General features: G+C 39.3%; 1 protein-coding gene across 22 annotated transcripts in view; it reads right to left on the bottom strand.

The window, feature by feature from the left end:
• Positions 1–24,201, bottom strand: part of itpr1b (inositol 1,4,5-trisphosphate receptor, type 1b) — a 173,487-nt gene that overhangs the window by 106,723 nt on the left and 42,563 nt on the right. For 13 of the 22 annotated variants that reach the window (XM_017710893.2, XM_017710939.2, XM_017710902.2 and 10 more), the window contains 23 exons: positions 19,404–19,503; positions 18,272–18,432; positions 17,913–18,054; positions 17,396–17,554; positions 14,445–14,617; positions 13,963–14,082; positions 13,034–13,228; positions 12,499–12,750; positions 12,131–12,272; positions 11,881–12,034; positions 11,217–11,407; positions 10,589–10,757; positions 10,457–10,508; positions 10,091–10,256; positions 9,693–9,863; positions 9,319–9,390; positions 8,065–8,202; positions 7,725–7,850; positions 5,693–5,893; positions 5,221–5,472; positions 3,976–4,101; positions 1,989–2,117; positions 1,598–1,615 (listed from right to left, as the gene is read on the bottom strand). In XM_017710893.2, coding sequence (XP_017566382.1) covers positions 1,598–1,615; positions 1,989–2,117; positions 3,976–4,101; positions 5,221–5,472; positions 5,693–5,893; positions 7,725–7,850; positions 8,065–8,202; positions 9,319–9,390; positions 9,693–9,863; positions 10,091–10,256; positions 10,457–10,508; positions 10,589–10,757; positions 11,217–11,407; positions 11,881–12,034; positions 12,131–12,272; positions 12,499–12,750; positions 13,034–13,228; positions 13,963–14,082; positions 14,445–14,617; positions 17,396–17,554; positions 17,913–18,054; positions 18,272–18,432; positions 19,404–19,503 — 3,409 coding nt within the window. The remainder of the gene's footprint in view (positions 1–1,597; positions 1,616–1,988; positions 2,118–3,975; positions 4,102–5,220; positions 5,473–5,692; positions 5,894–7,724; positions 7,851–8,064; positions 8,203–9,318; positions 9,391–9,692; positions 9,864–10,090; positions 10,257–10,456; positions 10,509–10,588; positions 10,758–11,216; positions 11,408–11,880; positions 12,035–12,130; positions 12,273–12,498; positions 12,751–13,033; positions 13,229–13,962; positions 14,083–14,444; positions 14,618–17,395; positions 17,555–17,912; positions 18,055–18,271; positions 18,433–19,403; positions 19,504–24,201) is intronic. The other 9 variants (XM_017710910.2, XM_037532080.1, XM_017711016.2 and 6 more) reach the window with 1 other exon arrangement.

The following is a 24,201-nucleotide window of genomic DNA, read 5'->3' as shown; positions in this document are numbered from 1 at the left end:
GCAAAATGAAATGCCCAATAAGTATGTATGTATTATACATGCAGGCTGTATGTAATATGTTCCATATATATGTATGTACATATGTATATAATGCATTTCTGAACCTAACTTAAAAACTAACCCTAAGCTTAATCCAAGTAATCAAAGAAAGACAGTAAGAAAAGAAAGAGGGAAAAAAAGAAGGAAGATTTGCCCATTCAGTTAAAAAAAAAAACAACAAAAAAAAAAAAAACACATTGCAGAGTCAGGACCATTTTGTTAGTGATCTATGATAGTCTGATAGCCCCGTTGCCCTGTTTTTCTCAGGTTGTCCTGATAATGTGAGAAGTGAAAACACAAACACTGTGTATACCATATAAAGTACTGAGAAATAGACAGAGACCACACTTTAATTTAATTTCTTTAAGTAATTCTTGAAGTGATTTTTAAGAAATGTTTTGAGGAGATTAGATTAGAACTTGCAACAGAGAGGAGAAAGTCAAAGAAAAATAAGCATAAAAACAGGAGTTTCCCAAACTGAGCTAAAAAAAAAAATTAAAAAAGATACAGAAAAAACAGGACTCCTAACAACCACCTGCAAAACCCAGTAGTGCATCAAACCAGACCCCATCAGATAAACAGCGCTTAAAGCTTTCATCTTTGAGAGAGAGAGGAGAAAATCAAGCTGCTTCAGATCTGAAAACATCCACAGGTGTTTCCACTGTGAAAAGACAACTCAAGACTGTTCAAGAAGAACCTCACTGAACAACAAAGAAGCCTCAGAACAATAGACTGTCCAGTCCAGAGTCCAGACCTCAACATCGTAGAATGCATGTGGCATTACTTAGGTCTTAAGAAACAGAAAATGCAACCAACTTCTAAAACTGAAATTTGGAGGTGTGAAAAAATATCCCAGCAGATTACTTTGAAAAACTGAAAGTGAGTCTTCTGAAAAAATATAAGCTGTAATAAAGGTAAAGAGTGACACATTAAATACTTAAATATTATATTGAGTGCCACAGAATAATTAGTGATTTAACAGTTGTTTTAAAGAGTGGTCTCTGACATTTGCACAATACTGTATACAAGCGCGCATGTACCCCTATAGACTCACACGCGCACACACACAAACGCGCGTGCGCACGCGTACATATGCACGCACGCACACACAATTAAAAGGACTCTGTAACCATCTGGCAGCCAGGCAAGGCCTAACCACACTCCTGATGTTGCAAAACTGAGATGTGGGAAGTGTGTGTGTGTATGTGTGTGTGTGTGTGTGTGTGTGTGTATTTGTGTGCAGGCACAGTCTGAGTTCTTGGAAAGCTCTGACTCAATTCAAGCAGTCAGTCTTTTTCTAAAGAAATCTGTGTGTTTGTGTGTGTGTGTGTGAGGGTGTCTGTGTGTGTGTGTCTGTGTGTGTGTGTGTGTCTCTGTGAGTGTTCGGAAATTCAGTGGTGAGCATGATGTCTGTGAGCTGCAAGTGTGTGTGTGTGTGTGTGTGTGTGTGTGTGTGTGTGTGTGTGTGTGTGTGTGTGTGTGTTAGACCTCAGAGGTTTGTTAAGGGGCACTAAAGGGTGAGGAGGGGCTGGCGGGGGGTTGAATTACTGGTACTTACATACATATGACGTGCCACCTGGGTGAGGGGAAGGGATCAAAATTATGAAAATATATCTGCTTCCCTTATGAAACCAATGTACACAAATAAGCAAATAAGTAAACAAACAAATAAATAAGCACATTAACAAATAAAAGTGTCATTTATGGTGTAAATAGGTTCATTAACTGTGGATTAAATCAACAGTTGGGGCTGGACTGCAACTAAAATGCACAGCAAAACAAGACCAATTACAGACAATTGGGACAATAAATATACCAATAAAATATACTTTGTGTCTCACTTTCTTTTTTACTACACTTCAAGTTTTTTTATGCGTTTTGGTACTGATGAGCCCACAGTAACAAAAAAGGAATTCTAAGCATTAAAAAGAGCATTCATCCACAGTTACCTGTAAACTAGTGCTCTGATCGGAAAAGGGTGAGCTGAAGAAAGTGGTGACAATGCTCATGACGGTCTCAGTGACATAGCGCTCCAGCGTGGAGTCAGCATGCTTGCGGTCGCTCGTGTTGTTGCAGACCTGCGAGCAGTAAACAAGACAACGCTGTAAACAGCAAGAAGTGATGCAAAAGAATGAACATGGGCTTGAGTCAAAAGGCTTGCTGAGCAAAATCAGAACATGCTGCTGATTCACTCTTCCTGTGGCTGCAATAGAGGCAAAGCCCCCAATAACATAATGCTACAGGGCACAGGGGAAAGTAGGGGCTCAGTGTGGCAACTAACGAAGATGGAAACAAACGTTACTTTAACACCAAAGACGACTGGAACAAAACCTGCACGTCCCAAACGGAAGATTCTTAACCTAAAACGCGGTGGATTTTGTCTAGGGTCAGAGTCACAATTTTTGAAACCAATAAACACAAATTAATCAGCTATTTGAAGGAAACTGCCATTACCAGACAGTGTCTAGTAAGCCAGTGTGCAAGAAAGCGGTTATTTCTGCTTTTTAAAAGCCTCTTTTCATTCATTAACCTAATGTCTCAATGTTGTTGTTATATTTATTTTCATATGTCCAAGACATAATCTAGCAAAGCTGAAAATCTGATTTTTAAATTTGTTACAAACTACCGCTTTGAACAACAAATTAATAGGAATGTACGTCATATTTCAGTTGCTTTTTAAACTGTTTATTGATACTGACAGTGAGCACAAGCATGCTATGAAACTACTGTAGTGCATCCAACTATATAGGCAGCGTTGTGTTCCTTTATATGTGATCTAAAACAGAGAGACAGCTCCAATTCCACATACTGATCCATTTTACATTGCCACTGTGGACATGCACACATTGTAACCACTCTGGGGCAAATTTGAACTAGTTAAAGGGGACAAAGAAAGCCTGTGAATGTATCACCACAGAGTTGTTAGGTCTGACAGCTTTAATACATATAAATGGAAAAACTAAGTGTATTACACTAGAATTTGACAAGTCCAGCTCTCCCTTGCTTGCTATCATTCTGCTATCCACTGCCTGCAAATTCCTTAAACCACTACACTCTGATCACTTCTTAAATTTTGACTCAAGGTTAAATATAATGGCAGCCAGACAATCTCATGACTGCACATCCTTAATAACAACATCTATTACATCAGCACCCCCTTCCTGTTTTCAAATTTATCTCTTGAACTTTTACTAACCTCTCCAAAACACCTCTGGCAGATCAAAGATAACAAAACCTTCTTATTTGTGTATGACAGATCACAGAATCACATAAATGGAGTATGTGTGACTCAGGGTCTGCTGGTGCCTCAAAATGTGGACAAGATCGAAGGTAAATTATAGTATATAACAGGTACATTATAAGAATATTTAAAGCAAACATGCTGTCTGCTGGTTTTCTGATGGAAGTGCTGAAGTGGGCAGAACTTTTCAGTTCACATCAATAAATCACATTTATTTTAGGGAAAAGAAAAAGCAGATTTCATAAGAAAAGGCATGAGTGTCGCAAAAGTATTCAAATCCAAGTGATGTATTAATTTACTACACTGAAAGAATTTATGTTTCCGCCTGCCTTCTTGAACAGCTAGGAAGCTATCTATCAGCCTACTAAACCTTGGTTTGCTAGTCTGAAGAAAATCAACCACTTAACCACCAAAAAACTCCAATCTCTAACACCTCTTATATGATCAAAGCTCTGCAGAGGAACATTAGCTCTTCATAAGTTAAAGAACTGTTGCTGGATGTGTTATTGGAAATAGCAATGTACTTATTATTAAGAATTCCCAAAATCTCATTTGTTTGCATTTTAACATTTCATATATAATTTAAATTTTTTTTTGCTTGTTTTTTGAGAGGATGGCACTTTGATTCCTTACCAATGAGCCACCTCTAATGCATATGCAAGCGACAGCAGAGCATTAGTTTGAGAGGCGATTACCCTGCATATGTCAACCAGAAAGTTTTCGAAGAGTTTCCACATGTGGTTGCTCGTATAGATCTCCTTCATCTCCACTTCTGTGTCCACATAACAGTGGTTCAAAAAGTCAATGTAGGCAGTCTTCACCTGTAGAATCCAATCACAGAAAAAAAACAATTGCAATGTCACTGCTTAATTAAGCGAGTTATTCTCAAACATCAGTGATACTGAACATATAATGGTACTCATTTACTGAAAGTCAAAGTTGTTGACAGAGATAACGTAATTCTGATAAATAAACATTTTTAGAATATTCAAGTAAATACATTAATGTCCATAAAAACTCTTACTGTCTGGGAACTGACCTCTTGAGATATGTAGTTAATATTTGCATTATATGCATAAAAGAAAGGTTCATCCTAGAAAAGTTGCATACTGCTGCAGGGTTTGGTGCTAGCTCTGTAAAAGCAAACCTGCTGCATCAAAAAAAAACAAACCTGTTTAGAAGTTATGAAATGCACGATTAAAAGGGGACACTTGGTCAGTGCTCACATGATTGGATTTTAACACTGGAATTGGATTAAATCTTCAAATAGCAGAATGCAATGCCCTAGTTTCAGGATTTAATCCAATATAAAATGGAAAATTTGATCAGATCAGACTGAGATCGTCATAACGGAAGTCTCCACTATAATTTACTAGTTATGTGAATCCATTTTCTAAGAAGCAGCATTTCCATACACTAGGCAAGGTATCAATCAGCAGTGCTTGGAAGGTGTGGCCTTTTCATTTGAATCGTTTCTCTTAAGAAACTCTTACACAGTTGCCACTTGATTGAAATATATTATAGCTGCACTGTACTATATTCTGCACTTTGTTGCACTACAACATCTGATATTAACTTTTGAATGCTTTATGTTGCAGTGCACAGCTTCTCCATCACGTCCTTCAGAACCTCAGTCAGTAGTTAGTATGAACTAAAGCTCGGGTGTGTTGAGCACAGGAGCAGAATTTTACCATCCAAGGTGCTGCAAAGCATAGCAGGAAACTCCTTATGTGTCTGCGCACAGTGTGAGATTATGAGACAAAGTCATCCATGCAACATAATCAGTAACACCATTACTGTAGACAACCTAACTTGCAGCCACCTTGGCTCTTCAAGCTGCCTCTTAATTAATGTTGCACTACAGCTGAACTTGACAGGGATGCAATTCATATTCACATTCCACTAATCAATCTGACTCCAGCCTGAACCAATCTGCTGACCTCAGGGATGCAATCCTCATGGGTGACCACACGAACTATGTCATCTAGGGGCAGCAGCGAGTTGCACTTTATCTCTGTATAGACGTTCTTGCCCTCTGTGCATACGGCAAGCAGTTCCACCAGGTGGATGTGGTACATGAGTGGGCTGTTCTCATCCATCCGATCCCGTTCTGAACGCATCATTTGCACCAGAGTTTGGAACGAGGCTCGGTCGTTGTAGAACACCAGCACGTCCTCGCCAGCATTTACCAGCTACAGGGGGTGGTTTAGGGAGGGAGAAAAAAGGAAAAGGAGACAGGGAGGGCAAAGAGGAGATAATATAAAGCAAAGTCATGAAAAAACGAGACAAATGAAAAACAAATGAGGAATGGAGAAGAATGGTTAAAAACAGGATTTTTATCACAATAAAAATCATTTAGAACTTTCAGAACTTCCACTGATGCACTGATTTACAATAAGCCACTAGGCCCACCTCAGCCATCACAATGTCCTGACACTTCTTGATGAACTTGTTCTCGGCCTTGACGATAGTCTGCAGAAACTTAAGGTACTGTACGTGCCGGCCATGTGTCTCGATGCAGTGAACAAAGTGCTGTACCACACGTTCATTAATCTCACTGCATAACTGGAAGTTGTTCATGAAGATGTGCTGCATGGTAACGGCCTCCAAGATCTACAAAGGAAGAATAAGGTCATAATGCTTTAAAATGCTTTTATTAAGGCCAAAATGCTTTAAAAAACCTCAATGCTAAATCCACAAGGGGACAGAGAGAGTAAGGTCATAGCCCGTGCCTTACCCCATATTGCAGGAACTTCTGAGAGACAGGAATAATGTCAAAATACATACACTATATTGCCAAAAGTATTTGCTCTTCTGCCTTCACATGCATATTAAATTGAGTGACATCCAATTCTTAATCCATAGGGTTTAATATGATGTCGGCCCACCCTTTGCAGCAATAACAGCTTCAACTCTTCTGGGAAGGGTTTCCACAAGGTTTAGGAGTGTGTTTATAGGAATTTTTTACCGTTCTTCCAGAAGTGTATTTGTGAGGTCAGAGACTGATGTTGGACGACAAGGCCTGGCTCACAGTCTCCACTCTACGTCATCCCAAAGGTGTTCTATCAGGTTGAGGTCACTCTGCAGGCCAGTCAAGTTCTTCCATACCAAAATTCGTTCATCCATTTCTTTATGGCCCTTTGTGCACTGGTGTGCAGTCATGTTAGAACAGGAAGGGACTGCCCCCAAACTGTTCCCACAAAGTTGGGAGCATGAAATTGTCCAAAATCTCTTGGTGCTGAAGCATTAAGAGCTCCTTTCACTGGAATTAAGGGAACAAGCTCAACTCCTGAAAAACAACCCCACACCATGATCCCCCCTCCACCAAACTTTACACTCAGCACAATGCAGTCAGACAAGTACCGTCTCCTGGCAACCGTCAAACCCAGACTCATCCATCGGATTTCCCAGACGGAGAAGCGTGATTGGTCACTCTAGAGTCCAGTGGTGGCGCTTTACACCACTGCATTCCATGCTTTGCATTGCGCTTTGTGGTGTAAGGCTTGGATGCAGCTGCTCGGCCATGGAAACCCATTCCATGAAGCTCTCTACGCTGTTCTTGAGCTGATCTGAAGGCCATATGAAGTTTGGACGTCTGTAGTGATGGACTCTGCAGAAAGTTGGTGACCTCTGCGCACTATGCGCCTCAGCAGCCGCTGACCCTGCTCTGTCATTTTACGTGGCTGAACACTTCGTGGCTGAGTTGCTGTCGTTCCCAATTGCTTCCACTTTGTTATAATGTTGACTGTTGAATATTTAGTAACAAGTAAATTTCATGACTGGACTTGTTGGAATTCAAGTTGGAATTCACTGAGCTCCTGAGAGCGACCCCTTCTTTCACTAATGTCTGTAGAAGCAGTCTGCAGGCCTAGGTGCTTGGTTTTATACACCTGTGGCCATGGAAGTGATTGGAACACCTGAATTTAATGATTTGGATGGCTGAGTGAATACTTTTGGCAATATAGTGTATTATTATTCACAACTGCGGCAAAGGACTTGGATTAAAATAGGCTCAGTTAAGCTAGAAAACAGTGTAGCTCAGAAAGCAGATATTAAACCAGTCAGTCACAAAATGTACATAATCAAATGTGCCCAATCAGTTGTGACTCCTCTGTTCCTATCATTTTTGTTTACATCTTTGGTTTAATATTATACATCATTATAAACACTAATAAAAATCAGAACTGCAACAGTTTATTATTTTCTGCTTTTGTCTGGACCAAGTGTTAGCAAGCCCTAAGAGTCATGGGATAAAACAGAGATGCAACACCCAAGCCTATCCATTCTGGCACTACATCTTTATTTTTTTAATGTTTGTAGGTCAATTTGAAATAAAAGATATATAAAGAAAAAGATAAAAACCACATGCTGTGACCCCATGTTCTAGACGTTGCAAACGTCTAGTCGCTGTACTTTTGTGTACTTACAATGGGCGTGCACTCACCCCTGGGTTTAAGAAGAGATTAATGTGCTTGTGAAGTAGTGCCTGGTTCTGCTGGTTGCCAGCACAGAAGTTTTGGAGAAACTCATGCGCCAGCTTCATAATCTCCTGCATTCTGACATCCTCGCCCTGTCCAGCCACACACACACACGCACACACGCACGCACACACGCCAATTATCATCAAAACTTCATTATAACAACATTATTCAGTTTTTGTTCTATTTTAATGGGATACCAGATGTCTCTGATTCTGCGATTATCCTAGTAGATCTTGTGATTAGAGAGCTTTGTACATCTTTCTGATAACAGATCAAACTGAATCGTCCTGACTGTGGTCTAACCTTCTCATAGGGGATCTGTAGCAGCTCAAGTACCACTGAGTGAGCACCCATGTTTCTCAGTAGCCTCTGCTGTTGTTTTTTACTCTTCTTCCCTGATGAGCCCTCCTGTACACATAACTTACTGAGCCTCAACAGGATCTACAGACATAGAGAAAGAGAGACATGTTTTAAAAATATTTCAAAGTATCGGCCTCTATATTCTGTAATTAGTATCAATACGTCAGAGAGAGAGCGTGAAACAAAAGATTGAGACAAAAAGGGAACGGAACATGTGAGACAGACCGGGAGAGAGAGACAGAGAGAGAAAGTCAGAGAAAAAGAGTAAGAAAAAAACAAAAATGTATAGGCTCTGGGGAAGAAGGCGAGATGAAAACACGGTACAGATTCATAGACTCAATAGCACACGCTAGCACATGTACTTCTAGACCAGGGTCTGTGTATATTAAGAGACATGGACTTAGGTTGCCGGTCTTGCTGTTAGTTTATCCTGAGCATGTGCTTCAAGTCAATTCATTAGCTCTGGTTATAAATTAAGGAGGCCAAATAATCACTTTAAAGGAGCAGTTTGTAATGTATTTACTGTACTTACTCATAAAATGACCAAGATATGGCATCAGAGAATAAGGAAACATGCTAACACTGATGTTCTCCAACAACAATGCTACTGCCAGTATGTTCTCCTTTGAAATTTTTGCTCAGGAGCGGAAAATCGATGTTTTGGCCTGTAATCCAACCCATTGCCCATTTCCTAGTACCATTTCGACACTCTGGATTGCCAAGTTGCAGCTATGAACTATGAAAGCAAGCAAACAAATGTTTAAAGTGTGAAATCAGCTCAGCTGGGCTGCTGGATCTCTTCCAAAAAGAGGCTAACAACTTGGCTAGAAACCTAAATCCCCAAACTAGATACAAACCTAAAAAGCCACTTTATCCTTTCAAAAAGCTCCATGACCAGAGACACAGTAAACAAGAGTAAGCAAGGAGCTGACTTCATTCATCAAGGCAGCAAGTATTTTTGGAGTTTGTACATGTAGACTGTGCCCTCAACCTGGCATCTCACTAAATTCCGAGCCTATATCTCTCCATATTGAATATGGACTGTTGCGAACTTTTAAACACCATCAGTATTACATGTTGCTCCTTTAATTAGTGTTTGTATAAACTACTTAATAGCATCGCCTTGCATGTACACAGAGGTGTGCGTATGAGCAAGTGTGTGTGTGTGTGTGTCTACTGAAATAAGGCACGCATCACCTCCTTGACAACCCTGTAATTATAGCTGCTCGTGCTCTCTGGTTTCTTCTTATCTGTGCCACTCGCATCACCCTGCATAAAGAGCAAAAATGAAATGGTTCATCTTCAAAATTCAATAATTAAAAACAGTTTTAAAAATATGTTTAAAGTACAAAATCAGCTCAGCTTGGCTGAAGGATCTCTTTCAAAAAGAGGCTAACAACTTGGCTAGAATCCACACTTGTCAAGCACTTTAAATAAAGAGTGCTGATATAGGATCAGACTGAGTGGCTCGACAGTGATGAATGTAAGTGTAATCAAGCTCTAAAACACACTCTGACTGAGGCTTCAAGGATGAAGGGTTTAGTGTATGTCTGTGTGAGTGGAACATGGACCTTCTTTTTGTGGTCAGAGTCTGCTGGACCATCGCCTCCATCAAGAGCATCATCACCCTGCCGCTTGTAGACCCACAATTCAGACTTCTCTACAATGGAGCGCAACTGGTCCAGGTCAGACTTAATCTGCTTGTAGTTATCGACATCCTGACTTGTCACCAGGAGTTGGACCTAGGGGGGGAGGGAGAGAGAGAAAGAGAGACAGGTAGAAACAGCTATCACAGTTATCAAAGCCATCTGTACAAAGTGCTTGTTGCTTACGTGTAACTGTGGTTGTTAAATGCCTACAGAAGAAACAGGTACAGGTAAAGTATTGTGTGCACATAACTTTATTCAGAACTTTACTGAGCCAAGGACAAAAGTGTACATCACTAAATGTTAAGTGAGTTTGTGTGTACCTGTTTGAAGGCCATGAGCACCTCTTGTCTCTGGCTAAAATGTCTAAAGAGTAGATGAAGAGCCCCAGACACCAACGGAGGGTAATCATGCATTGTAAGGTGCAGAAGAACCCTTAGAAACGTCCTGCCGCCGTGGTCATCCAGATCCAGGGGTGTGTTCTCCTCACTGAGTGAATAAAATAAAATACTAAGCCAAAAACCCACAGACACTATGTAGAAATACATATGTACAGGACACCTACTCACTTAGTATTACAAATACTTATTCCCAGGGCAGTCCTTGTGACAAATGGGACCACTTAAATGAACAAGAATACTCTATAACAGGAGTCTCCCACAATTTGGAGCATTTGAATGAATTCCTACCTTGCACCAAAGATCCCCTCAGCCTGCTCTTCGATGTTCTCAAAATCAAGTGCTGTGTGAGAAAACAAAAAAGTAAATAAACAATATAAATAAAAATAACCAAACAAAAAAACTCAACCTTTTAGCACCCACCTGGTATGCTATTAAGCCCATCTCCATTTGCAGTAGGTGTAGCGTTAGGATTAGCATTAGCATTAGCATTAGGCAGACTGTCAGTCTGAGTGTTGCTTTCATCAAACTCCCTTTTAAAGATGCAGAGCAGGCAGGAGATCCTGTAGTCCAGACGAACGTTCAGGATAAACTACAGAAGGAGAAAACAATAACAATCAGGATGCTTTATTCTAAATTTAAAGTCAGTTATTTAGTAATAAATGTAATTTTTTGTACATTTACAGTTGAGTAAAATCATAAAGATAAACGTTGATTAGACAAAAAAAACAAAAATGACATTTTATTACATCTTATAAATGTAATACATTTTATTACATTTTAGTATTACATTTTATAAAAATACTGCTATTTTTATTTTTTCCTGTGACAAATATTCTCTTTGATGCTCTTTCTTCTCTAGTTTTATTTCATTTTAACAACTAACAACAACTTTATTTAAGATCTTTCATGCAATCCAAAGTGCTTTAAAGGACACACAGAACTACAAACATTCATAGAGACAAGAAACAAAATTTACTTTTTCATCAATTTTTTGCCTACATAGTGATCACAAGACTGATAAAACACAGACAAAATCCAGGTAAGACACCTGTAAGATCTCTATGATCTTCAGCTTGGTGTCCATCACCAAGATGTCCTCCTTCTCAGGCTCTGTCTGAGTCTTTCCCACCTCACCATCAGGGGGCGCTGTAGGGGTGGTGGGCAGGAAGCCACCACCTCTCAGCACCACCTGGGTCATAAGCTCCCCAACACCATGGATGGATCTCATAACATTACTACCTGCAAGGAAGCAGACAGAGGAAATCTGATGCTTAGAAGAACCTCAGGCAATAACACGCATCTGGTGTAAACACAGGGTTTACACAGTACAAACACTACAGGGTTTGTTTTTTTTTTATTATTATTTCTGAAGCCTTTAAAGTTCACCAAAGTGGCTGTGGGTCTGTTCATGACTTTTTTATTATAATCAAAACAAAATAATACCCAATACAAAAAGAAACAAATGAAATGAAAGAATATGTAAAATGTTTTGTAGTGTAATGATAAAATTATTTTTTTTTCAGCCATTAAGTAACAGTATCAGTGCTAGACTAGGCTAGACTAGGTATTAAAGTATTCATACTGGTTTTCAGGTATGATTCAGCCATTAGGAGTAGTAAATAGGAATAGGAAAAGTATTCAGACTGCAGATTTTCACTATTTATAGCATAACCAGCTGTGCTCTATACGTGTAAAAAAGGTCAAAGGGTCACCTTTGTTCTCATCGCCTTTCTCCATTTTGTTAATGGGATATATTGTGCTGACATGCACACAGTCCAGAATAGCAAGCAGGATCTTAGTCAGCCTCAGCAGGTCACTAAAACTGTAGAAGCCAAAATAAATGAGGTTCCGTGCCAAGTTCACTACCTGAAAAGAGACATAGAACAGAATTAAGCATACAAAGTTAGTTACACATTGCATCCATTGTTATTATTATTGGTTATTATGTCATGAAAAACTTGCCTCAAATGTTAGTTTATTCTTCTCCTTGTCAGAGAAGGGGACGTTCTGACAGACAACATCTCTCAAGTAATTCTCCACAAAGTCCATGGTGAGAGCGAATCGCTCCTTAATTTCATCCCTGGTGGTGCCATCGTTATCATAGCTAAAAACCAACAGCAAAAACAATATCAAAATCAACCAGCAAACTGCAAACGGAATAATTATTACTGACAATTCAAAGTCATAATTCACTCTTCTTTAAATGACCAAAACAAACAAGATAGCTGCCCAACTGCAATGTGAAATGGAGATTGCTTTGGGAAATCAGTCACAGGCTGAACAGAAATCTCTGTGTAAATCAAAGTGTAAAACCCAAGAACTCAACCCACTCATCAATGGCAATCTTGGAAGGGATCTCGGACCATAGACGAGCATATTTGACGGGTGTGACCTGCTCCTGGGGGTCACGGTCCACATGCATATGCAGCATGAGGCGGCAGAAGGAAGCACGGAGGTCATAGGGCAGGTCCTCATCTGACATGCAACGCAGAATCAGATCAACATCCAGTTGGCCTGAGATTTTGTTAATGGCCAGATACTGGCGGTCGAGGCACATGCGTGCAAACAGGTTCAGCTGGTACCTGAGCATAGAGGACAGAGTTCATGATACAGCCATGCAGTATTAGGTCTATTAGGTTGTTAGGTTATCAGGAGTATCTTGCCAATTTAATTTGCCAGGCTATGACAGGGAATGATTCCTCTTTTTTTCCATTCTTGCATGCATTTTTTCCTTCATTCATTTTCCCCACTGGTAAACCATATCTATCATAACATTTGGAGCTAACCCTTTTCCTCAGAGACAAAACATGTAGTTATTTGATGAATTAATTTACATTTAGAGCCACTATGCTAAACAGGCATTACCTGTAGTAACTGACAACTTCCTGGTCTTCTTTCTGACCCTCCTTAGCATCCTGAGCTAGCTCCCTGATGCTTTTGCTGCGGACCTCCTTTCCACTGTCCTTCCAAAATAACCACACCTCCTCTTCATCCTCCTCCGACTCCACTGGAGGCTCTCCGACATTTACTGCCTCAATCTCAAAGCGAGATAAGACGAGCCTGACACACACAGACAGACAGACAGACAGACAGACAGACAGACAGAGAGAGAGAGAGAGAGAGAGAGAGAGAGAGAGAGAGAGAGAGAGACTAAACTTGACACATAAGTAAATGTGCTGTTCTGTAGTGTTTTCTGCAGAGTGAAATGATGGTGAAACAACTTTAATCAACATTACAAACTGTTGTATACATTAAATAGTACACTATTTCTCTTGAATGCAGCAAAAGTTTATTTAGCAGCTGTTAAGTCATGAGACACCACAGAAGCAGCATCTTATCCTCTTTTTTAATCACAAACCCTTATCCTACTTCACATTTAGGAAATGCTCTTTATGTGGTTTGTGGTTTTGTTTCTCTCTGTACAAACAGAATGTATTTAAGTTGCTATAGATCAATTAAATCATAAATGCGGCTTAAGCTGTAGATGTTCAGATGTTGTGCATCATTGTGTTTAGAGTAGGGATGCACTGATGTGGGAACTGTGGGTCTGATATTTTCCATTGGGCATACTGGCTGATAACACTGATACAAAGACATCTATAAAATGTAGAATTTAAGACTATATCCTCCTGTTTTAGCATCAGCATCGCCAGCAACAGCGAATCATTCTGCTCCGATGCTCATATGACATGATTCATCTTGTGTCACTACTTTAGATATACATGACATACGTGATATATGTGAGCACCAGAATTAAACACCAAGCACAGTCACAGGCAAGTATAATGGCTCACTTGGTCTCTATGAGGATGTCAGCGTTAGTTGGGTCCAGCACCGCATTACAAATCAGCTCCTGCGTAACAGGAATGGACTTATTCATGGACACACACAGGTCAGAGAGGTAATCCAAAAACCTGCGTAAGCACACACATACACACAAATGCACAGGGAGACATTCGTGTCACCAAATATAGTTCATGGACAGGAAGTGCAATGACTTTTCACAGTCAAAAATTAAGAATACATCATCTGATTAATTAGTTCAGTTTTTTTTTCTCATTTTGTAAAGCCAAAAAAACAGAAATGCTTGTGTGTTTGTTTACATGTTTTGAATAAACCATTTACTCCATTCTATATATATATATATATCTTTGTTTTGATTGTTTACTCATTTTCTGTTTTTTCTTCTTTTCCATCCACTCTTTCTTCTCTAAAAGCTCAGCCGCACTGTCACTTAAGACAGGTCATAAAACAAGCACCACACCTTTGCCCTCACCTGGGCTCACGGTTCTTCCTCACAAGGCTGACAAAGGTGTCGATCTCAGCAGCAGTGATGTGCTTTTCAAGCAGCTTACGGTTGTTGTGCAGGAGGGCTGTTATGGTGTCCTCAGCTAGGACGTCATAACCAATCTGCTTCTGCATGAAGCGGAACTGCTTGGCGATGTACTCCTGCACAGGAACCCAAGCACACAGGGTCAGAGTCAAGCAATGCACTTATAACAGCAAAGAATCACATATTCACCCAGTCCAAATTTAAATGCTTGCTTTCTTTTTTTTTTCCTTTCCCGATTACCGGTTTAAGCTGAGCTACATGGTTATTTTGATACTCCATCAGTATGATAAGTAAAGGCAAGGAAGACCACTTACAGTACTCAGTACTACTGCACCTGTGTGTTCTAGTGTGAACACATGGATTTCTACTTTCTAGTTCCTTCTCATGAAATACAAACCTCAATTTTGGAAAAGTTGGGACATTTTGTAAAATTCAACAAAAACAACAATTTGTGATTTGTGAATTCTCTTGAACCTTTATTCAACCAAAGTACAATGAAACGACTTTAAATGTTCTTAGTGGAACAATTTGATTCTATTTTGTAAATATAAACAAATTTTGAATTTGATGACTGCAGCACATGCGAAAAAAGGGAAAGGGGCTAAATAACAGTGAAACGTACAAAGAATATTCAAGGTACATGTTTGGAAAAATTCCACAATAAGCAGGTGAATTGGTGAGAGTATCATGATTGGGTATAATCCACCAAAGGCTCAGTCTTTGCAAGCTAAGATCATGGCTCACCGCTTTCTGCCAAACTTCATAACAGAATTGGAAAAGAGTTTAACAGGCATATACTGGGACTTTACAGAGACATTTGCTGCCAAAAAGGCAACAAGAAGTCCATGGTTATTTCAGCAAGACAATGTCAGGCCTCATTATGCACATGCTGCAACACTGTGGCTCCATAGACACAGAATGTGCTTTACTGGCCTGCCTGCAGTTCACATCTGTCTCCTATTGAAAATGTACAGCGCATCACAAAAAGGAGTATCAGACAGCAACAACCATGAGCATCTGAAGTCTTATCAAGCACAAAATGAGCAAAAGTTCCTCTTGCAAAACTGTAATAATTAGTATCCCCAGTTCCCAAATGATTAAAAAGTGTAATTAAAAGGAAAGGTGATGTAACACAGAGGTACATCTGTACCAACTTTTTTTGAGTGTGTCGCAGGTGTTAAATTCTGAACTTTAGAATACAATTAAGCTGGTCGATGAAAACACTGGAAATCTTTCCTTTGTACTTCTATTAGTTAAATAAAGGTTCAAGAGAATTTACAAATCAGAGATTCTTGTTTTACTGCATTTTACAAAATGTCCCAACTTTTCCAGTAATGGGCTTTGTAACATCTCGGCAACAGGGAAGAAATGTTTAGTCGTGAGCAAGAGCACCAAAACTAAGGGTCAACCAATTTCTTATTTCAATATTTTCTGGCATTTTTCCAATTACCAAAATTGGAATTTTGACTGTTATGCTTGTCGATCGTCCTTTTTATGAGCTTAAGCATTTCTCTTTTTCACACACACTGAGATGACACCTGCATTCAGATATGTAGTTTGGCAAAATGAGAAATGTATTATTATTGTAATAAATTACGCATATAGTAGATATGGTCAACACATAAAAACACTGATACTCCATCATACCTGTTCCATTATAAAGGGTGCATAAACAGTCTGATTTGACATATTATAGCACAGTATGTGAAACCCAGAAAAAAATTACTGTAGTATAGTCCTATTTAAATGCTGCTTGTATTTGTCTGCACTAACTCACCAAACTTCAGAAAAACGAAATATCTTGACACTCATTGTGTACGGTGAAAATGTCTTTATGTGTCTATACTTTTACCATATTGCCCACCACTTCTTATGTTAAACAATGGAAAACTATACCAAAAGTCTTTGAACACTATGCACAACCTTTGCATCAGGCTCTTAACCACAAACTTCTCTAATAGCATCAGATGTTCAACACCTCCAACCAGTATGGCTGAAAACCATTACGAATGATTAATTTGTCTTTGAAGACTTGTGAAGTGGAACAAATGGACAAAAAGCCTGATGTTGTGCCTAAATGCCTAATTCATCCTCTACCTTTTTACAGCACCATAAGGGGGAGGGTATTAGACAACAGCCACAGGAAGCCATGCTCATGCGGTAGAGATAACATCTTAACAGTGTAAGCAGAGAACAGGACGAAGACCTTGCTTAATTCAATCACCTCGGCATAGTTCATAAAGTAGCAACATCATAAATGAATAAACCCAGCTCAGAAAGTCCCCTCAAAAACACATCCGTCAGACAAAGTGTCTCCGTCTCTACACACATGATGTCTTCTGATCTAGAACAAAATCTTGCAGATTACATTCAAGAACCTTAGTATAAAGTAGCATAAAATAGTTCATCATTTTGTTAGTTATTTAGCTATAAATAGTGATTTTAAATGCAACACCTTTCACTTCAACCAGCAAAAATACAAGTTAGAAGCATAACATTTAACACTTAATCACATGCTTGAACTTGGTGTTTCAAAGACTATCATCAGACTCTTATCAGTTCTTTTACCATAAAGTCCGTCAATATCTCAGTGGCTTTTTCTGTGGTCTGAACTACTATCTCCAAAATCTTTCTTGAGAGGCTCCCATCACACCCCCAAGTAGCTCTTTGATTTAACCCTGACAAGGAAGATTTGTGGCTGTTTTTGGCTCAGCTAAAGCGCCTGAAGGCTAGGCAGCAACATTCACTAAACATATGTTTCTGATTCCTCCCACACAGTTTGGAATTCGTTTCCAACCAATCAATCACAGATTGATTCCTTTAATGAGAATTACTGTTTCATCAGTGTAGTAGATATCATTGCTATCAAAAACATTAACCAATAGTTTGATGACCTGGTTTTTCCTGTAGTCCTGTTGAGAGTGGCGCAGTACCCTGTAACATAGTCGACAAATGTGTCTAAACGGGGCATGTCTCTGGTCACCAAGCTCCTCTAGTCGGAGCATGGGTCCATCTCCGCTGTCTGTGAATGGAGCCTGCAGTAGCTTGAAGATCTGCCCGGCAGAAAGCAAGGAGAACATAGACAGAAAAGATCACCACTGGGGGTAAAATGCATTCAAAAGCACCACAGCAAAAACACTGCTGTAATAAGGCATTTCAACCTAACACGAACATTTCAGCTCTGATTACAATGGCTGTGCCAATTCAAACTCAGAGATTATAAACAGAAAGGATGAAAGGACATATTGTAGGATACAGTGCTAGGCTGGTTGCTTTTTCGAAAGCTTCAGTCGCCAGCAGTATCGAAGGTGATTTTGCCAGGTGTGGCAATACTTCAGACAATACTTCAGTGCTGGTAATGAAGAAACCTGGAAATAGCGTTTTAAAATGTATGTATGTAATGTTTTGTACCTGCTTGAGGATATTCTGCTCCCGCATAAGCTTTTGCCGCTCACGGTTTGGTTTGTTGACCATAATTTCCAGCACGTCCTGGCCACTGTTTGGGATGTCCACCACAAAGAAAACCAAATCCTCCAACAGCTTAGTCACAAACCTGCATGGCACCCCAGAAACATGGAAAAGCTTAAGGAGATTATTTTTGGTATTTTTTATTTTAAATTCTTGGCTAAACCCACCCACAAATGGACACAAACCAGGCCAACCTAGCCTTAATAATATTAAACATTTCATCTTGAGTGAGTCCAGCCAAACATGCCCAGCTGAAGTGATTCTATCCTACAACATAAAAGTAGTCATCAGCCTAGGCATACCTTCTTTCATTCTGTGTGATGGTACCCTTCTCCAGTTTGCCAGCAATGGATGCCAGCACTTTGCTTGCATCATTGGCAAAGTCCAAGTCCCTGACCTCAGCAGGAGGAACTGGCACAATAGCAAAGGCCTCCTTGTCCTCTTTGATGGCAGATGTGCCAATCTGGGTAATCAATTTAAAAGTGTTGGCAAGTTGAAACTGTATGATTCCTACAGCAGAATTCCAGTTTTCTGCATAACAGAAGCATTTATATGTAAACAAAGTAATTTGGAGTGGTCTGATGTGAAATGAACAGCTGTAGAGAAAGTGTCACCGAATTGTTCACGGCGGTGATAAGAACCAGACAAAGTGATCACAAAACGCTACAAAAGCTTTGCCTGGTCTAAAATGACTTTCTTATAATCCATTGGAAGGCATGCAGGGAATAGTAACACAATTTTTTATAAATGACAATACTTTTGTAATAGGCATTATGACTCCTGGTTTGTCTCACCACCACTGTAAGGAAATTGAAGTCAGTAAGATTCTAACCATTTTACATCAAACCACTCTAAGTGATGTTACTCTCATCTCAACAACTAAATTACACTGAATTAATATTCCCCTTTAATCAAAGAGTGAGCGAAATTATACAACACACAGATATTACAGTGTTCCCTAATCTATCAAACCTGCACAGATAAATGTGTACAGAGATAGAAAGATTATGGCTGTCATGATTACTGGAATTAACGTAATTACTTGCTTAAAGAAACAACTGATTAAAGTATACCTTCTCAATCAATCAGCAATGATTAGTTGTCAATTTGCACAATGATAATGCCTATTTTAGATTCTCCTACTGATCTTCTATATGAATTATGGACAGGCACAACACAAAAACAACTCCTTTTAAAGGCTTCCTTATTTATCTTTTCCTGTAAAATAGTTTGCAATCTTTCAAAAGTTTATTGGATTTGTTGTTCAGTCAAGTCCATTTTTATTGCTTATCTCTGAATAATTTAATATCAGTAATCGCTAGAATTCCAATATAATTGATAAATAAAAGAGGATTTGGGGTAATGTGCTGATAAACTTTGCTCTTCTTTTCATATGATTTCATATGATCATTTGATGCGACTGACCACACCCACCCGAAGCATGACTGGTTTCTCTTCTTCCTTATCAATGGGGTTATTGGTACTGTGGACCCACGTGTTTGTGCACAAGTGCCGCAACCGCACATATGAGCTCCTGGTGGGACAAGAAAGAGCTGCTTAAACACTACAGACTCAAACCACAAGAGATGTGCCCTGTGATACTATTCTAATAAGGGGGAGAAAAGGTTAATACTCTTCATAGTTCTTCAACACACTGACTGATAACCAGTTTACTCAATGAACTCATTGTTTCATTTGCTCAAAATACACCTGAACAAACAGATTCATGTCTAAGCAAGAAAGAGAAATGCTCATGCAATCTATCACACCATTAGAAAACCCAAGATAGATAAACAAAAATCAAGCCAAGTAGTAGCACAGGCAGTTACTGCCTGAACAAGAAAACCACAAGGCAGTTAAGCTGCTTCTATCCTCAAAGCTAGAGCTCAAAGCTTAACAATGTAAAACATGATGTCTACATTAATATCATTAACTCAGAACACAAACAAGGGGAGGAAGCAGAAAGCACATTCGGATGCTGCATCCTCAGTCTGCCACATGACTCTGATTGTATTTCTCGTATGAAAATAAGATAATGTAACTGTATCAGAAAAAAGACGATTCCTACAGACAGAACCAAAAGACTTCTCACTCATCCACAGAGCTTAAAGTGTTTTAACCTGGGGTCAACCTGTCAGCTAGGGTTGCTACTTAGGGTTAACTATTTGAACTATTACCCAGGACTGACACAACACATTGTTTCCTAGGTTTCCTGTGTTTTCAGCATGAACTGCAGGCAAGTGCCTTCCATTTAGATCAGATATAAATGAATTCATCTGAGATTCTTTGGAAAAGGGCTAGCATTACTTTCATTACTAGTTCTGACAGGCCACAGATCACTAAATGTGTGTATTTAGGCAAATGATGGTTGCACAATCCTTAAGTAAACTCTGAGAATTCTGTTTGCTGAAACACACACACACACACACACACACACACACCTGCCAGCTATCAAAGCTTGTATTGTTCTGCTCCTGCACTTCCGCATCAGTGTGCACATCCTCATGAGGAACTTGAGCGCCTCTCACCACAGATAACTCAACCTCCCCGCATTCTTTCTTCACAAAACTAACAGTAAAACAGCTGACTGTCCAAGCCACACACACACACACACAAACACAACATATCACCCGCACTAACCCTCACTCTCCTTGAGAGTCAATCATTAAAAAAAAAAAAAAAAAAAAAAGATATACTTACAGACAAGAAAATGGGCGATAAGGCAAAAATACCATTAAGTACATTTTCCATTTCATTGCATGTTGTTTATCCTTATATGATTTATCACTAGAAAAGTAATATACTGGTCACATGTCTTTCACCTCTGGATGCTATGGTTTGACATTATTATAGTATAATCCAGGAATACCATAGCTTTACAGTATCATCTTTTTCAAAACATACAAGGTGGATAAAGAGAAAATAATTCTGAAAATAAAACTTTGAATAAATACATAAATACAAGAACAAAAAGGCAAGCAGCTCTCAGCCAGTAATTTTGCTAATTATTGTCAATCACTATTACAAAATTAGTAGCCAAACATTCCAAACGTTCTCCAAACTATGCATGTCAGAATGATTAAACTGAAAGAGCTGTCAGATGTTTGCAGTTTAGTTTTTAGATAATCACCAACGTCATGTTTACTGTGCATTTGAAAGCTGCTTTTGTGATATTACTAACACGCAGTGTTATTTACCAGCGTGGGGAAGTCCTCATCCCCTCTGTGATCTAGATGCTCTAGAGTGTTTCAGGGTGAACTGAGAAGGAGGGGGTCGATTCTATACTAGCCTTAAGTCCACTGATTTAAGGAACTATAAAGCCGCTTTCACAATGAATGAGGAAAAATCACAGCTGCACTCATTATTATAAAAGGGATGAGCAGCACAGATGCAGATTTTCACTGTACAGAGTTCAATGGCAAGCGCAGCAGAAAACTGCACATTCTGCAAGAGCTGTGAAAGCAGTTTGCCACCGACATGACTGGCAAGTGCAAGGATACTGCATGTGTTTTTGACACTTTTACTGTTTGACAAAAATTGGATGGCAGGTGGACCAAATGCTCAAATCTTTTTCACTGTTATGCTCCTTTGGTGGGCTACCAGGCCTGGTTGATGTAATGAGATATCGCGGATGATGGTGATGTGTAAAAGGCAATTTTGTTTCTCACGTTTTGGGAAAAGAGCTGAGAGAATTATAGAGGACTAATTCACTGTTAAACAGCTTTTAAATATTTTGGGAAACTGGGGTTCAGGTTTTGCATGTGGGTGTATGCCCTACTATTGAGTTTTTTCTGTAAAAGAGAGAGAGAGAGAGAGAGAGAGAGAGAGAGAGAGAGAGAGAAAGAAAGACAAACAGACGAGCGAGAGAAAGAAAGAAAACAGAGAGAGAGAGAGAAAGCAAGAGAGAGCAAGCGAGCAAGACAGAGAAAGACAGAGAAAGACAGAGAGAGAATGAAAGAAAAACAGACAGAGAGAGAGAGAAAGAGAGAGAGAGAGAGAGAGCACAGAGGGAGACAGAGGGGGACAGAGGGGAGAGAGAGAGAGAGAGAGAGAGAGAGAGAGAGCACAGAGGGAGACAGAGGGGAGAGAGAGCGAACGAGAGCGAGAGAGAAAGACAGAGAGAGAGAGAGACAGACAGAGAGAGAGAGAGAAAGACAGACAGAAAGAGAGAAAGGTTTTTTTTTATACATTTACATTTACAACATTTGGCAGACACTCTTATCCAGAGCAACTTATAATTTGATCATTTTACACAGGTGGGCAAAGGCAGTGTTAGGAGTCTTGCCCTAGGACTCTTATTGGTATAATGTAGGGTGCTTGCCCTGGTGGGGGATTGAACTCCAGTCCACAGGATAGAAGGCAGAGGTGTTACCCACTACACTATACCAAACACGGTTAAACAAAAGTGGGCTAATTATTTTTTAGATATTGCCTAGGCCTATGGGCCCCTGGCAGTCAACTAGTGAACGAGCTGTACCAAATCTTCAGGGAAAACCAGGGTCCAGAAAAAGGCTCAGATGTGACAAAGAGGATGTGTGGATCTCAAGATGATCTGACCCAGCCTACAGAGTTCAAACACATACACTTCACTGGGCCACAAACACAAAGAATGACCATATTCCTGACCAATAGCATAATAACATCAACATGTCACTAAAAGGCTTAACTTTGTCAGTGTGTGTGTGTGTGTGTGTGTGTGTGTGTGTTCGCACGTGTGGACGCTCGCATTAATTAGTCAAACCTGAAGCAACCTGTTGAGGTAAGAAGGGTGCCTGTGCTTATGTATGTGTGTCACTGTGATAGATACAGACAGCATGTGCTTTACGACGTGACACACAGCCATGCACCTTACCTACAAACTCAGATCAAAGTAATCTCTCACACAGTCATGTGCACACGCGCACACACATACAGAGAAACACACACACACACACACACACACACACACACACACACACACACACACACACAACTAAGCTTATCAAAGCATCTACTAGCCGCAGTGTATCGTGAAATCTCGCGCTCAAGGCATGTGACACAAAGGAAGGGAGAGGGGAACCAAAGCAGTATAAATAGCCATACATGCCCACAGCCTGTATACCTACTACAGAAATGAGCTGCATTTACACGATTTGAAAAGAAACATGCATGGTGTAGGGCTGAGTGATTAATTGTTTTTACATCAAAATGACAATTTGAAAAACTATTTTTTTAAACTGCGAAAGCTGCCATTTTAATTACCACCCACAACACCCAATGTTTTCTTACATAAGTGCAGAAATTTAGCATAATGAGAGCTTGTGATCACATTGAAATCAAAATAGCAATATTGTTCAGTTAAATTGCAATTAGATATTTTCCACAAACTGTTCAGCCCTAGTAGAGTGACATATGGATAAGCATTTCACTTTCATAGTAACATAACCAGACACAGATGACCCCTTAGTTTTAAGCACATAATTATTATATATCACTTTTGTCAGAAGAAAATCTTGTATCTTTTATTTTTGATGTTTTTCTGTTTTTGACGTAATTTGAAACTACGTATTGCCCTTTACAATGGAAGTGAATTTCATGATGAACAGACTAAAAGAAATGACCCAAAATGTTATGGAAAGAAGTCTGGTTCCATTGTGTTACATTAAAAGTAAACTAACTTTTTTCCTTCTCCTGTGATGTTATCATTTTGCACATATGAGGTTTTCTTCCAACAACAGCGATATGCATTTTTTTAACCCTATGTATACTGAATACACACAGTACTGGTTAATACAACAACAGCAATGTCACTGCATTGATAACAATAATGATTTTGAGTTTTAGTAACAGTAATAAAATACAACAAAAACTCATTTGCAATGCATGCTATCTATGTATGTGTATTATACATAATATATATATACATCCATCCATCCATCCATCCATTTTCTAAGCCGCTTCTCCGTCAGGGTCGCGGATATATATATACATATATATATATATATATATATATATATATATATATATATATATATATATATATATATATATATATACACACATATATATATATACACTGCTCAAAAAATTAATGGGAACACTTAAACAACACAATATAACTCCAAGTAAATCAAACTTCTGTGAAATCAAACTGTCCACTTAGGAAGCAACACTGACTGACAATCAATTTCACAGCTGTTGTGCAAATGGAACAGACAACAGGTGGAAATTATTGGCAATTAGCAAGACACAC

This window comes from Pygocentrus nattereri, chromosome 21 (genome assembly GCF_015220715.1).
Source record: "Pygocentrus nattereri isolate fPygNat1 chromosome 21, fPygNat1.pri, whole genome shotgun sequence".
Classification (NCBI taxonomy): domain Eukaryota; kingdom Metazoa; phylum Chordata; class Actinopteri; order Characiformes; family Serrasalmidae; genus Pygocentrus; species Pygocentrus nattereri.
Note: the sequence above shows the minus strand (reverse complement) of the source record. Positions and strands in the feature narration are given on the sequence as shown.